The sequence below is a fragment of the Chiloscyllium plagiosum genome, chromosome 7 (genome assembly GCF_004010195.1).
Source record: "Chiloscyllium plagiosum isolate BGI_BamShark_2017 chromosome 7, ASM401019v2, whole genome shotgun sequence".
NCBI lineage: Eukaryota > Metazoa > Chordata > Chondrichthyes > Orectolobiformes > Hemiscylliidae > Chiloscyllium > Chiloscyllium plagiosum.
In genome coordinates, this window is record NC_057716.1 from 72,011,039 (window position 1) to 72,027,293 (window position 16,255).

A 16,255-nucleotide genomic window follows, 5' to 3' on the forward strand; every position below is an offset into this window, starting at 1 on the left:
TTGTTACTTCTTCAAAAAACTCAATCAAGTTTGTGAGACATGACTTCCCAAGCACAAAGCCATGTTGACTATCCCTAATCAGTCCTTGATTTTCCAAATACATGTACATCCTGACCCTCCGGATTCCCTCCAATAACTTGCCCACCACAGATGTCAGGCTCACTGGTCTATAGTTCCCTGGCTTGTCCTTAACTCCCTTCTTAACTAGTGGCTCCACGTTAGCCAATCTCCAGTCTTCCGGCACCTCACTTGTGACTATCGATGATACAAGTATCTCAGCAAGAGGCCCAGCAATCACTTCTCTAGCTTCCCACAGAGTACTAGGGTACACCTAATCAGGTCCTGGCATTTATCCACTTTTATGTGTTTCAAGACATCCAGCACTTTGCAATTTTGCAAGGTGTCACCATCTATTTCCCTACATTCTGTACCTTCCTTATCCTTTTCCACAGTAAATACTGATGCAAAATATTCGTTTAATATCTCCCCCATTTTCTGCGGCTCCACACAAAGGCCGGCTTGCTGATCTTTGGCGGGCCCTATTCTCTCTGTAGTTACCCTTTTGTCCTTAATGTATTTGTCAAAACCCTTTGGATTCTCCTTAATTCTATTTGCCAAAGCTATCTCATGTCCCCTTTTTGCCCTCCTGATTTCTCTCTTGAGTATATTACTACTGCCTTTATACTCTTCTAAGGATTCACTTGATCTATCCTGTCTATACCTTATATATGCTTCCTTCTTTTTCTTAACCAATACCTCAATTTCTTTAGTGATCCAGCATTCCCTACACCTACCAGCCTTTCCTTTCACCCTAACAGGAATATACTTTCTCTGGATTCTCGTTATCTCATTCCTGAAGGGCTTCCCATTTTCTAGCCGTCCCTTTACCTGCGAACATCTGCCCCCAATCAGCTTTTGAAAGTTCTTGCCTAATACCATCAAAATTGACTTTTCTCCAATTTAGAACTTCAACTTTTAGATCTGGTCTATCCTTTTCTATCACTATTTTAAATCTAATAGAAGTATGGTCGCTGGCCCCAAAGTGCTCCCCCACTGACACCTCAGTCACCTGCCCTGCCTTATTTCCCAAGAGTAGGTCAAGTTCTGTACCTTCTCTAGTAGGTGCATCCACATACTGAATCAGAAAATGCTCTTGTACACACTGAACAAATTCCACTCCATCTAAACCCTGAACACAATGGCAGTCCCTGTCTATGTTTAGAAAGTTAAAATCCCCTGTCATAACCACTCTATTATTCTTACAGATAGCTGAGATCTCCTTACAAGTTTGTTTCTCAATTTTGGTCTGACTATTGGGGGTCTATAATAAAATCCCAATAAGGTGATCATCCCTTTCTTACTTCTCAGTTCCACCCAAATAACATCCCTGGATGTATTTCCAGGAATATCCTCCCTCAGCACAGATGTAATGCTATCCTTTATCAAAAACGCCACTCCCTCTCCTCTCTTGCCTCCTTTTCTATCTTTCCTGTAGCATTTGTATCCTGCAACATTAAGCTGCCAGTCCTGCCCATCCCTTAGCCATGTTTCTGTAATTGCTATGATATCCCAGTCCCATGTTCCTAACCATGCCCTGAGTTCATCTGTCTTCTCCGTTAGGCCCCTTGCATTGAAATAAATGCAGTTTAATTTATTAGTCCTACCTTGTCCCTGCCTGCTCTGACTGTTTGGCTCTCTTCTGTTCTCAACTGTACCAGTCTCAGATTGATCTCTTTCCTCACTATCTCCCTGGGTCTCTTTCCTCACCCTCCCACCTTACAAGTTTAAATCCTCCAGAGCAGCTCTAGCAAATTTCCCTGCCAGTATATTAGTCCCCTTCCAATTTAGGTGCAATCCGTCCTTCTTGTACAGGTCACTTCTACCCCAGTAGAGATTCCAATGATCCAAAAATGTGAATCCTTCTCCTATACACCAGCTCCTCAGCCAATGCTTTCATCTGCTCTATCCTCCTATTCCTGCCATCACTAGCTCGTAGCACTGGGAGTAATCCAGATATTACTACTCTTGAGGACCTCCTTTTTAAATTCCTGCCTAACTCTCTGTAATCTCCCTTCAGAATCTCAACCTTTTCCCTTCTTATGTCGTTGGTTCTAATGTGGACAAAGACCTCTTGCTGGCCCCTCTCCCCCTTGAGAACATTCTGCACCCTCTCTGAGACATCCTTGATCCTGGCACCAGGGAAGCAACATACCATTCTGCCTTTTCTCTGCTGGCGACAGAAACATCTGTCTGTACCTCGGACTAGAGAATCCCCTAACACAATTGATCTCTTGGAACCCAACGTACCCCTCCTTGTGTTAGAGCCAGTCTCAATACCAGAAACTTGTCTGTTCGTGCTACGTTCCCCTGAGAATCCATCACCCCCTACATTTTCCAAAACAGCATACTTGTTTGAAATGGGGATAGCTACAGAAGACTCCTGCAGTAGCTGCCTACCTCTCTTACCTGGAGTGAACCCATCTATGTGACTTTCTCCCCTTCCTATAACTGCCATCCATCACATACTGTTGCTGTTACAAATTCCTCACTGCTCCTAACTGTCTCTCCACCGATCCATTCGATCTGATAAGATTCGCAACCAACAGCATTTATTGCAGATATAATCCGCAGTAACCCTTAAACTGTCTTTAAACTCACACATCTGACAAGAAGCACATATCACCGACTAAAGGCCATTTTTACTCCTTCACAATCTACAGACCCAGAAAATCAGAAAAGACATGCAAGTTTTACAGTTAATTGCAAAGTCTCACTGTGATAAACACCTCACATTCAAAGAGTTCCTGTTGAGAAATGTTGGGGACAAACAAGAAGTATTTTGCTGCAGATTTCTAAGGTCTGAGCAGAGAGCAACATACTAGTTCCTGATATTTAAAATTGATTTTCTAGTTTCATTTTAAAATCTAAAAATGACAAGATTTGTAAAATTCCTCCTAACTGAGGTTCAGAGTTTTAAGCTTCAGGAAACTTTACCTCCTGTTTTCCAATTGAACAAACCAGTAAGTGAGAATTAACTTTCATTATTGGTGAGATTTTGAAGATGACACTATGAGAGAAAAAAATACTGCCAGATGAGGACTATGTATATATTTGGCACAACATTTTTCCATGGAGGAACTGTGCCAGTTGCAGGTCATAGAGTCGTACAGCACGGAAACAGATTCTTCAGTCCAAATCATTGATGCCGAAAACGTTTCCCAAACTAAACTAGTCCCACTGGCCTGCATTTGACCTATATTCCTCTAAACCTTTCCTATTCATTTACCTAACTAAATGTCTTTTAAATGTTGCAACTGTACCTGCATCAACCAATTCCTCGGGCAGTTCATTCCACAAACGCACCACCCTCTGTGTTAAAAAGTCACCCCTTAGGTCCCTTTTGAATATTTCACTTCTCAGTTTAAGAATATGTCCCCTAGTTTCAAACTCGCCAACCCCAGGGAAAAGTCCTTTGCTAGTCATCTTTTCTTCGACCCTCATGATTTCTTCAAACCTCCTATGCTCCAGTGAAAGAAGCTCCCAGCCTAACCTTATAACTCAAACCCTCCAGTCTCAGCAACATCCTAGTAAATCTTTTCTGAACCCTCTCCAACTTAATAGGATCCTTCCTACTGCAGGGCAACCTGAATTGTACACAGTACTCTAAAAGTGGCCTCAACAACGTCCTGTACAACCTCAACATGACGTCCCAACTCCTGTACTCATGCTCTGACTCATGAAGGCAAGCGGACGAAAAACTTTCTTAACCACCTTGTTTACATGCGATGCAACTTTCAAAAAGCTACGTACCTGAGCCCCTAATTCTCTCTGTTCAACAACACTGCTCAGGGCTCTATCATTAACTGTATCAGTCCTGCCATTGTTTGTTTTACGAAACTGCAATACCTCATATTTATCCAAATGAAACTCCATCTGCCACTCCTCAGCCCATTAGCCCAATTGGTCAAGATTCATTTGTAACCTTAGATAACCTTCTTCACTGTCAACTACATCATCAATTTTGGAGTCATCTGCCAACGTACTAACCATATCTCCTAAATTCTCACCCCAACAATTTGGATAAATGACAAATGAAAGTGGATTCAGCACCGATCCACATGGAACACTGTTGGTCATCGGCTTCTAATCCAAAAATCAACCCTCCACCACCATCTTTTATTTTCTTTGTATCCAATTGGCAAGCTCTCCCTGAATACCATGTGATCTAACTTTCCTAATTAGTCCATCATGGGGAACCTTGTCAAAGGCTTTACTAACGTCCATATAGACAACATCTGAACATGTGGCCGCAAAGATGGTGTAGGAGGGGGTCTTCAGATATGTGGGTCATTGGGAAAGTAGGACCTGCACAAGGAGGACTGGTTCACCTGGACTGGAGGGGTACCAAAATCCTGGGCAGCAGGTTTGCCATAGCTCTTCAGGAAAGTTAACTAGTTTGGCAGGGGGTGGGAACCGGAACTACGGGTCAGAGGATGGGGTAGCTGGTGAACAAGCAGACACAGCATGCAGAAAGTCTGTGAGGAAGAATAGACAAAGTTGATAGGACAAAGTTGTAGTCAGTACAATGGGTTGAAGTGTATGTATTTTAACACAATAAATGTCAGGAATAAGGCTGATGAACTTACAGCATGGATCAGTACTTTGAGTTACGATGTTGTGACCATTACAGAGATTTAGATACTACAGGGGCAGGAATGGCTGTTGGATGTTCCAGAGTTAAGATGTTTCAAAAGGAATAGAAATTGAGGTAAAAGAGGTGGGGGAATAGCATTGCCACTCAGGGATAGTATCACAGCTGCAGAAAGGGAGGTCGTCGAGGAGGTTTTGTCTACAGAATCATTATGGTTGGAAGTCAGAAACAGGAAAGGAGCAATCGCTTCATTGGGAATCGCTTCTATAGACCCCCATCACCACCACCACCCCATCGCAACAGAGATATGAAAGGAGCAAATTGGGAGACAGATTTTGGAGAGGTGCAGAAGTAACAGGGTTGTTGCCATGGGTGATTTCAATGTCAATAGCCTCCTTAGTGCAAATAGCTTGGATGGAGCAGATTTTGTCAGGAGTGTCCAGGAAGGATTCCTGACTCAATATGTAGATAGGCCGACTAGAGAGGGGGCATTGTTGGTTTTGGTGCTTGGCAAAGAACCAGGTCAGATGTCAGATCTCTCAGTGGGACAGCATTTTGGCGACAGTAATCACAACTTCCTGACCTATACTATAGTCATGGAGAGGGACAGGAGCAGAAGTTTGGGAAAGTATTTAACTGGTGGAGGGGAAATTATAATGCTATTAGACAAGAACATTGGAGCATAAATTGGGAGCAGATATTCTTAGGGAAATGGATGACAGAAATGTGGAGGTTGTTTAGAGAGCATTGCTGCAAGTGCTGGACAGGTTTGTCCCACTGAGGCAAGGAAGGGATGGTAAAGTGAAGGAACATCTAGTCAATAGGAAGAAGGAAGCTTATTTAAAGTTGATGAAGCAAGGATCAGACAAGGCTCTAGAGGGTTGCAAGGCAGCCAGGGAGGAACTGAAGAATGGATTTAGGAGAGCTAGAATGGGCATGAAAATGCCTTGGCGGGTAGGATTAAGGAAAACCCCAAGACTTTCTGCACTTATGTGAAGAACAACAGGTTGACCAGAGTGATCAAGGGCTAATCAAGGATAGTGGAGGGAACTTGTGCCTCGAGTTAGAGGAGGTAAGGGAGGTCCTTAATGAATACTTTGCTTCAGTATTCACTAGAGAGAGGGATCTTGTCGTTTGTGAGGACAGCATGAAACAGGCTGATATGCTCAAACAGTTTGATGTTAAGAAGGAGGAGGTGCTGGAAATTTTGAAAAACATGAGAATAGATATGTCCCCTGGGCCAGATGCAAATACTCAAGGTTATTATAGGAAGCGAGGGAAGAAATTGTTGCGCCTTTAGTGATGATCTTTGCATCCTCACTGTGCATTGGAGTAGTACCAGATGATTGGAAGTGGTAAATGTTATTCCCTTGTTTAAGAAAAGGAATAGGGATAACCCTGGGAATTACAGACCAGTCAGTCTTACATCGGTGGTGGGCGAATTATTGGAGAGGATTCTGACAGACAGGATTTATGATTATTTGGAAAAGCATAGCTTGATTAGAGATAGTCAGCATGGCTTTGAGGATGTGACAAAACAGATTGATGAAGGTGAGTAGTGGATGTGGTGTATGTGGATTTTAGCAAAGTGTTTGGTAAGGTTCCCCAAGTTGACTCATTCAGAAAGCCAGGAGGCAGGGGTTACAGGGAAATTTGGCTGTCTGGATGCAGAATTGGCTGGCCCATAGATGACAGAGGCTGGTGGTAGATGGAAAGTATTTGGCTTGGAGTTTGATGACCAGTGGTGTTCCACAGGGATCTGTTCTGGGACCTCTGCTCTTTATGAGTTTTATAAATGACTTGGATGAGAAAGTGGAAAGGTGGGTTAGTAGGCTTGTTGATGACATGAAGGTTGGTGGAGTTGTGGATAGTGTGGAGGGCTGTTGTAGATTGCAACGGGACATTGACTGGATGCAGAGCTGAGAGTGTGGTGCTGGAAAAGCACAGCAGTTCAGGCAGCATCCAAGGAGGAGGGGAATCGACATTTCAGATGTAAGTCCTTCATCAGGAATCAGGAATGCAGTTCTCACTTTCTCCTCCTGGATGCAGAGCTGGACTGAGAAGTGACAGATGGAGTTCAACCTGGAAAAATGTGAAGTGATTCATTTTAGAAGATCAAATTTGAATGCAGATTACACGGTTAAAGTCGGGATTCTTAACAGTGTGGAAAAACAAAGGGATCTTGGGGTCCATGTCCATAGATCCCTCAAAGTCCCCACCCAAGTTGATAGGGTTGTTAAGAAGGCATATGATGTGTTGGCTTTCATTAGCAGACGGATTGAGTTTAAGAGCTGCGAGGCTATGCTTCAGCTCTATAAGACCACACGGAATACTGTATTCAGTTCTGGTCACCTCATTATAGGAAAGATGTGGAAGCTTTAGAGAGGGTGCCTGGACTGGAGGGTACGTCTTATGAAGTAAGTTTGAGAGAGCTAGAGCTTTTCTCATTGAAGCGAAGAAGGATGAGAAGTGACTTGATAGAAGTATACAAGATGATGAGAAACGTAGAGTGCATAGTCAGAGACTTTTTCCCAGGGTGGAAATGGCTATCACGAAAGGGTGATTACGGGAAGTTTTAGGGAGAGGTCAAAGGTAGGTTCTTTACACACAGAGAGTGGTGGGTGTGTGGAATGTAGTAGAGTCAGATACCTTAGGGACATTTAAGCAACTCTTGGATATGCCCATGGATGATAATAAAATGAAGGGTATGTAGGTTAGTTTGATCTTAGAGTAGGATCAAAGGTTGACACAATATTGAGGGCTGAAGGACTTGTACTGTGCTGTACTGTTTTATGCTCAATGCATATAAATTCTACCTCAGAATCCTCACCGGCCGAAAGTTTCTCGGCTTCTCCTTATAGCCTTTAAATAAAGGCACAACATTAGCCAGCTGACTGGCAACTCACCCGTATTTATTATAGAATTCTGCTTTAGTTTCTTCTCTTTCAAATGTAACTTGCATTCAATTTCCATTAGCCATTTCCGAATCCCTCAATATCAATCTTTCTACAAAAGGTGACGTGCGAGCTTCTCTCTTGATGGAACATTCTAATCTGTTTGTTTTCCTCTTCTGTATGGTGCTGCAGTGAGAAAGCACAGGGTCTTTAGAATCTGGCAATATCAGATAGATGTATTTTTACAGATTCTATCTTTTTAACTCCTTCAGAGAGATCCATTCCAGGGATTCTGAGAGTACTTCAGAGTGCAAGTGATTGCATGATGTCTAATAGTAACAAATGAACAGAAACAACTAGTGTTGCTGTGTTTTCAAGAATAGCGCGTCAATTTTTGGTGAAGGCACTGAAAATAGCATCAAACCATATGTTATAGATGGTGCCTTGGGTGAAAGAGTTAAACGTTGGCCTATGTGACATTTTGGGGGATAATTTAACAACACTATGACTACCATGGCAGAAATTTACAGAACTTAGAGAAAGCACCAACAACCACAAAAATGAAGCTGACACAACACTGAAAGAACATGAGGCAAACACACAAGGAGAGAATCAGAGCACAGAAAACAAGTAACATAAAGTAGTGATTTAAGAGAAATATCAACTATAATAGACATGTAAGGGAGTAACAAAACAATATAGAAAAACCAAAGATTAGAAAATAGCACAGATATAGGGATCCACAGTCATTGCTTCCTGAAAGGCTATGCAACTATTGACATGATTTTGCATACCAATATCTCCAAGATTGAGTTATGACTTCTAGGCCTAATAGGTAAAAACAAGGACTGCAGATGCTGGAAACCAGAGTCTAGATTTGAGTGGTGCTGGAAAAGCACAGCAGGTCAGGCAGCATCCAAGGAGCAGAAAAATCGACGTTTCGGGCAAAAGCCCTTAATCAGGAATAGAGGCAGGGTGCCTGCAGAGTGGAGAGATAAGTGACAGGGGGTTGGGGGTGGGGAGGAAGTAGCATAGAGTACAATAGGCTTTTTTCTAGGCCTAATACTCAGTGTTGAACACAGGAAGTCTCCATACTCTCCTATGAATATATAAATAAAACTCTAATAAAGAGAACTCACTGAGAAACCAAAACAGCAGACATCAGATCAACAGAGATTACATGTAAAGAATGCAAAATAACATGGCTCAGATACTGTGAGCAACACCTTGGGAGAGTTAAGAGATTTTTATTTTGCCGAAGTAAATGAAATATTATGTATGAGGCAAATATTAAGTGAGAAATGCAACTAAAAAGACAATGCTACAATAGTCATATGAAATATTTCTTCAATCAGCTATTGCATCATACATCTGCAGAGTTATTGATGGTGTCACAACCTTACAGATGGTTAGTACTGAATATTTATTTAACAGAAGACTGTGTTACGGGAACAAAAACAAACAATAGCACAGATATAGGGGTCCAGAGGCATTGCTTTCTGAAAGGCAATGCAACTATTGACATCATTTTGCATACCAAAATTTATCTGAATGATAAATGCATAACATCTTGAAGAAGTAGGATAGTCTTCACCTATCATCACTATGCTCTCTGTTTATACATTTGGTTGAACATGATCCAGAACCTTCATGTTTCTATTTTTTGTGCAGAGAACTCAATATAATTTTCTAGATGTTTTATAGAAGGCTGGAATAGTTCAGTTAAAAGTAAAATATTGTGAATATTGAAATTCTGAAATGAAGGCAGAGAAACTCTGTTGGAGAAACTCGGCAACTCGAGCAACATCTGTGGAGAGAGAAATAGAGTTAATATTTTAAGTTCAATATGAGCCAGTTCTGAAGAAGTCATATCTTACTCAAAATGTTAACCCTGTTTCTCTTTCTAGCAGACCTGCTGAGGTTTTCCAGCACTTTTTAACATAGAACATTACAGCACAGTACAGACCCTTCGGCCCTCGATGTTGCGCCGCCCTGTCAGACTAATCTGAAGCCCATCCCACCTACACTATTCCATGTACATCCATTTGCCTGTCCAATGACGACTTGAATGCACTTAAATTTGGCAAATCTACTACTGTTGCAGGCAAAGCATTCCATACCCTTACTACTCTCTGAGTAAAGAAACTACCTCTGACATCTGTCTTATACCTATCTCCCCTCACTTTAAAGTTGTATCCCCTCGTGTTTGCTGTCCCCATACTTGGAAAAAGGCTCTCCCTGTCCACCTTATCTTACCCTCTGATTATCTTGTATGTCTCTATTAAGTCACCTCTCAACCTTCTTCTCTCTAATGAGAACAGTCTCAAGACCCTCAGCCTTTCCTCGTAAGACATTCCTTCCATACCAGGCAACATCCTAGTAAATCTCCTCTGCACCCTTTCCAAAGCTTCCACATCCTTCTTATAATGCGGTGACCAGAACTATACACAATACTCCAAGTGTGGCCGTACCAGAGCTTTGTAGAGCTGCAGCATAACCTCCTGGTTCCGGAATTCAATCCCTCTATTAATAAAGGCCAAGACCCTGTATGCCTTCTTAACAACCCTGTCAATCTGGGGGCAACTTTCAGGGATCTGTGTACATGGACACCGAGATCTTTCTGCTCATCTGCACTCCCAAGAATCCTATCATTAGCCCAGTACTTTGCATTCCGATTACTCTGGCCAAAGTGTATCACCTCACACTTGTCCACATTAAATTCCATTTGCCACCTCTCAGCCCAGCTCTGCATCCTATCTATGTCTCTCTGCAACCTACTACATCCTTCATCACTAACCACAACTCCACTGACCTCAGTGTCGTCCGCAAATTTACTAACCCACCCTTCTAAGCCTTCATCCAGGTCATTTATAAAAATGACGAACAGCAGTGGACCCAACACCGACCCTTGTGGTACGCCACTAGTAACTGAACACCAAGATGAACATGTTCCATCAACTACAACCCTCTGTTTTCTTTCAGCAAGCCAATACTTATGAGCTGAAGATCTTGAATGTTTGAATTATGAATTTCTGTTTTTAGTTGAGTTGGAGTAATGTTACCATACTAAAGCTGTGAAGGTTAAACTGTTTCTTTTTTAATGGGATAATTGAATATTGGAAATAAGCTGAATGTGCAAACCAGGGTGCTGTTATAGAACATAGAATGTAGAACTGTAAGACGCAGGAATGAGCCCTTCGGTCCACAATGTTGTGCAAAGTATAACACCAAATTAATGTAATCCCTTCTGCTTGTTGGTTGATATCCCTCCATCTCTTGCATATTCATGTGCTTATCAAAAAAATCCCTATCATATCTGTTTCCACCACCACCCCTGGCAGTGTGTTCCAGACTCCTACCATTCTCTGTATAAAAAACTTGCCTCTCACATTTCTGCATTTTGATTAGATTAGATTACTTACAGTGTGGAAACAGGCCCTTCAGCCCAACAAGTCCACACCGCCCCGCCGAAGCGCAACCCACCCATACCCCTACATTTACCCCTTACCTAACACTATGGGCAATTTAGCATGGCCAATTCACCTGACCTGCACATCTTTGGACTGTGGGAGGAAACCGGAGCACCCGGAGGAAACCCACGCAGACACGGGGAGAACGTGCAAACTCCACACAGTCAGTCGCCTGAGGCAGGAATTGAACCCAGGTCTCTGGCGCTGTGAGGCAGCAGTGCTATCCACTGTGCCACCGTGCCGCCCACTTCCTTTGAAGTTTCCCACTGTCACCTTAAATGCATGCCCCTTAGTATTAGACATTCAACTCTCGGAAAAAGATTCTGACTGTCAACCTCTTCTATGCACCTCATAATTTTATAGACATCTATTGAGTCTCTCTTCAGCCTCTGCTTCTCCAGAGAAAACAACCTGAGTTTTTCTAGCTTCTCCTTTTAGCTCATACCTTCTAATCCAGGCAGCAGCCTGATAAACCTCTTCTGCACCATTTCCAAAGCCTCCACATCCTTCCTCTAATCTGGCAACCAGAACTGAATGCTGTACTCAAAGTTATATAAAGCTGCAACGTGACATTCTGTCTCTTCTACTCAATTCAGTAGAATTGAGTAGAAGAGACAGAGGAACAACATTAGCTACTCGCCAGTCCTCCAGGACCTCTCCAGTGCCTAACAAGGATACAAATATCTTGGTCAAGGCCTCAGCAATCTTCACTCTTGCATCTCTCAAAAATCTAGGGAGATAGTTTTGTGCCCAGAGACTTATCCACCTTAATGCTCTTTAAGTTACACAACACCACTTCTTTATTAATGTCAAAATGCCCTAGCATATTATCATGTTCCACACAAATCTCACTATCCTCCATACAAATCTCACTATCCTCCACATCCTTCTGCTGGATGAATACCAACACAAAATACTCATTTAGGATCTTGCCCATATCCTCTGCCTCCAAGTACAAGTTCTTCCCTTTATCCTTAAGTGGTGCTACCTTCTCCCTAGTTTTCCTCTTATTTTTACGATATGCACAGAATGCCATGAGATTCTCTTTAACTCTACTTGCCAAAATCATTTCATGGCCCCTTCTTGTTCTCCTAATTCCCTGCTTGATTTTAGCTTCCTAAACCTTACAAGTGCTTCTTTTTACTTATGACTAAGTTCACAACCTCCCTCATTATCTAAAAACCCCTTACCTTGCCACCCTTGTCCTGCCTCCATACTGGAACATGGTAGTCCTGAACTCTGATCAGCAGGTCTATAAACAACTTTGCATGTCAAGTGTGGACTTGCCCAATAATAAGACCAAATTGGAAACAGGCTCCAAATGATATACTAAAAATTGAGGGACCACAAACTTGATGCGGGAAATTGACCTTGCATTGGAATTGGTGTGTCTGAATTACATCAGGCCTTCGGTTTCAGTTATAAGTGACCTATGACTAGCTGGTGTCTTTTGACTGCTCCAAGAAGCTTGCTGCTGAAGAGGATTTCATTTCAATTTGCTGCATAGTTGACAAGGGCCTTTGTGTAGAACAGAAGAAGTGAATGGGAAGTTGCTGAGCAGAGGCTGGAAATGGTCCTCAACACTTCCCTTAGCTGGTCATTTTAACACAGTGTCCTGATCGCATGCCCTCCAGTGAATCACAGCGCAAACTGGAGGAACAGCATCTTATCTTCAGACTAGTGACTTTACACAGAGTTCAACATCTTCAAATGATGAGCCAACTCCCATTGCTTCCTTTTCTTTTAGCTTTCCTTGTTACATTCTCTGTCCCCTCCCCACACCCCAGTGGGACTGTCTATACTTTCAAATCTGGCACTTAGACACATCATTGTTCTGCCATTCACAAACTTCCAATTACTTAATCTGAACTATCAATGTCCTTTCTCTCCCAGCACGCTATGCTCCACCACCATCCTTCACCCCCAATTACAACATAAATGCTGTCCCCTCCACACTTCACGTCAGCTCTGATTAAGTGTTATTTCGACTTGAAATGTTAGTTTGCTTTCTCTGCATGCATGCTGCCTGACCCGCTGTGATCTCCTTGGTCTAACCTGCTTGTTACTTCCTCAAAGAATTCTGGAAGATTTGTCAGGCATGACCTCTTTTGATGAAACCATGCTGACTTTACCCTATTTTATCATGCACTTTCAAGTATTCAGAAATCTCATCCTTCACAATGGATTCCAGGATTTTACCCATGACCAAGGTTAGGTTACTCAGTCTGTAATTTTCTGTCTTTTACCTTACTCCCTTTTTAAACAGGGGTGTCATGTTAGTGATTTTCCAGTCCTCTGGGACCCTCCCTGATTCTAGCAATTCTAAGAGATCACCACTAACACCTCTGCTATCTCTTCAGCTATCTCCCTTAGAACTCTGGGATGTAATCCACCTGGTCCAGGTGACTTATCCACCTTCAGGCCATTCAATTTTTCTAGCATTTTCTCCTTGGTGATGGCCACCATACACATCTCTGCCCCCTCACTCTCTTGAATTTCTGGGAAAACTGACACAAAGTAATTATTCAGTTCCTTAGCCATTTCCTTGCTCCCCACTATTATCTCTCCAGTGTCATTTTCCAATGGCTCAGTGGCCACTTTTGCCTCTCTTTTGCCTTTTATATATTTTAAGAAACTCTTACCATCTTCCTTTATATTACTGGCTAGCTCACCCTCATAGTTAATCTTCTCCCTCCTTTTTTTGTTGCCCTCTGTTGGTCTTTATAAGCTTCCCAATCCTTTGGTTTTACACTGCCCTTCGCTACATTATGTGCTTTCTCTTTTGCTTTTATGCTATCCCTGACTTCCCTAGTCAGCCATGGTTGCCTCATCCTCCCTGTACCATGCTTATTTTTCTTCAGGATGAATCTCTGCTGTATCTCTTGAATTACTCCCAGAAACTCCTGCCATTGCTCTTCTACTGTCTTTCCAATGAGGCTTCTCGCCCAGTCAATTCTTTCCAGTTCTTCTGTTGTTGCCTTTATTCAGCTGTAATACTGTTACTTCTGATTCTATCTTTTCCCTCCCAAATTGCAGAGTAAATTCAATCATATTATGATCAATGCCTCCTAAGGATTCCCTCACCTTAAGCTTCCTTATCAAGTCCACTTCATTGCACAATACTAAAGACATTATTGCCTGTTCCCTACTGGGCTCTACCACATGCTGATCCAAAAAGCCATCTCGTAGACATTGCACAAATTCATTTTCTTGCAATCCAGTACCAATCTGATTTTCAAAGTCCACCTACATATTGAAATTCCCCATGATCACTGTAACTTTGCTTTTCCTACACATCTTTTCTATCTACTGGTGTATTTTGCGCTCCAGCTCATGACTAATATTTGGAAGCCTATAGATACCTCCAACCATATTTTTTTTTACCTTTGCAGTTCCCCAATTCTACCCACACAGATTCTATATAAGTTGTCCCCACTGCCCACCTGCCTATCTTTTCGAAGGGATGTATATCCTTGAACGAGAGGTGATCTCATTGAAACATATAGGATTCTTAAGGGTAAATGCTGAGAGGATGTCTCCCCTCATGAACAGTCTAGAACCAGAAGTCATGGTCTGAGAATAAAGAGGTACCAATTTAAGATTCAGATGAGAAGGAATTTCTTCTCTCAGAGGTTTGAAAGTCTTTGGAACTCCTTGCCACAAAGAGCTATGGGAGAAGATCAGTAGATGTTAGGCAAAAGTGAGGACTGCAAATGTTGGAGATCAGAGTCTAGATTAGAGTAGTGCTAGAAAAGCACAGCAGGTCAGGCAGCATCCAAACAGCAGAAAAATTGATGTTTCGGGCAAAAGCCCATTCATGATGAAGGGCTTTTGCCCGAAATGTTGATCAGTAGATGTTGTCTACATGGACTTTACTAATTGATAAGGTCTCTCATGGTAAGCTGGTCCAGAAGATTAAGTCATAAGCAATCCATTGAGTTGGTAACTTGAATACAAAATTGCCTAGGTCATAGAAGAATAATTGTAGAAGGTTATTTTTCTGACTGGAGTCTTGGACCAATGGTGCTCTTCATGAATCAATGCTGCAATGTTGTAAATATATATAAATGATTTGGATGAAAATGCAGGTGGACTGATTTGTAAGTTTATAGGCAGACAAAAATTGGTGGAGTTGTGGTTAGTGAGGAAAATTGTGAAAGGGTATAGATCAGTTGGAAATTTGAGTGGAGTTTAATCTGGACAGCTGTGAGGCGATGCACTTTGGGAGGCCAAATACAAGAGGCACGTATTTGGTAAATAGCAGGATCCTTATAAGCATTGATATACTGAAGGATCTTGTGTGTGAGTCTATAACTCTGAAAATGGCAGGACAAATTGGTAAAGAAGGCGTACAGCATGCTTGCCTTCATCATTGATTATAAAAATTGACAAGTCATATTGCAACGGTATAAGACTTAAGACTGTATTAGGCCACATTTGGAGTACGGTGTGCAATTCTGGTCCCGGACTATATGAAGGTTTTGAAGGATTTAAAAAGGGTGCAAACGAAGTTCACTAGGATATTGCCTAGATTGGAGTGTTTTAATTTTAAGGATAGGTTGATTGCACGAGAGCATCAAGGCTAAGGAACCACCTGGAAGAAATATATCCATGAGGGGCACGGACAGAGTGAATAGTCACAATCTTTTCCCCAGGCTTAGGTTTAATGTTAGGGGATGAAAGTTTGTTCTGAGCTGGGCGAGTTTTTTTGCACAGTCACCGGCACTAGAGAATCCTCCTCGAAACCATACATTTTTTTCTTGCTTCCATGAGTTCAGGTTCAAACATTGAAACGTTTCTGAGTTCCCAGGTTTCCTTTTCCCAGACAGTTTCCCCCCGGCCGCGCCGAGCGACTGGGAAACTCCATCCCGCCGCCGGATCGATCCTTGGAAGCTTCCGTTGCACCCGGAGCGGCAGTTGGTGTGGCCCTCGCTCACTTCCGGTTTGTGCAGATCGGAAGGGGAGGCTGGTGAACCGCGGCGAATACATTTTACAGATTTGTACTTAACACGGTTGTTTGATTTACTCCTTCTCCCAAAACAAAAATACACGAAATCGAGACGATGACAAAAGGAGAGACCGGAGGGTAAGCGCTGGGGCACATGGAATCGTGGTCAGAAAGAAGGGAGGCGATCGGCACGAATCAGAGCGACGTTGCATCAGACACCCCCGGGGATTCCCATTGATCCACCGCACAGCACATCCCCCCCCCCACCCCGCACTACATCCCCTCACCCCGC

General features: G+C 42.5%; 1 protein-coding gene and 1 long non-coding RNA gene across 3 annotated transcripts in view; one reads left to right on the plus strand and one right to left on the minus strand.

Annotated features, from left to right (window-relative positions):
• LOC122551695 overlaps positions 1-15,851 on the minus strand; it is a 29,479-nt gene extending 13,628 nt beyond the window's left edge. For both annotated transcript variants that reach the window (XR_006312163.1, XR_006312162.1), the window contains exons 1-2: positions 15,767-15,851; positions 7,558-7,731 (exon numbers count right to left, since the gene is read on the minus strand). This is a non-coding gene — a long non-coding RNA (uncharacterized LOC122551695). The remainder of the gene's footprint in view (positions 1-7,557; positions 7,732-15,766) is intronic.
• A 96-nt stretch (positions 15,852-15,947) lies between these two features.
• Positions 15,948-16,255, plus strand: part of dars1 (aspartyl-tRNA synthetase 1) — a 91,548-nt gene continuing 91,240 nt past the window's right edge. The window contains exon 1 of the mRNA XM_043694024.1: positions 15,948-16,101. Within this exon, the coding sequence (XP_043549959.1) occupies positions 16,079-16,101 (23 nt within the window). The 5' untranslated portion in view covers positions 15,948-16,078. The remainder of the gene's footprint in view (positions 16,102-16,255) is intronic.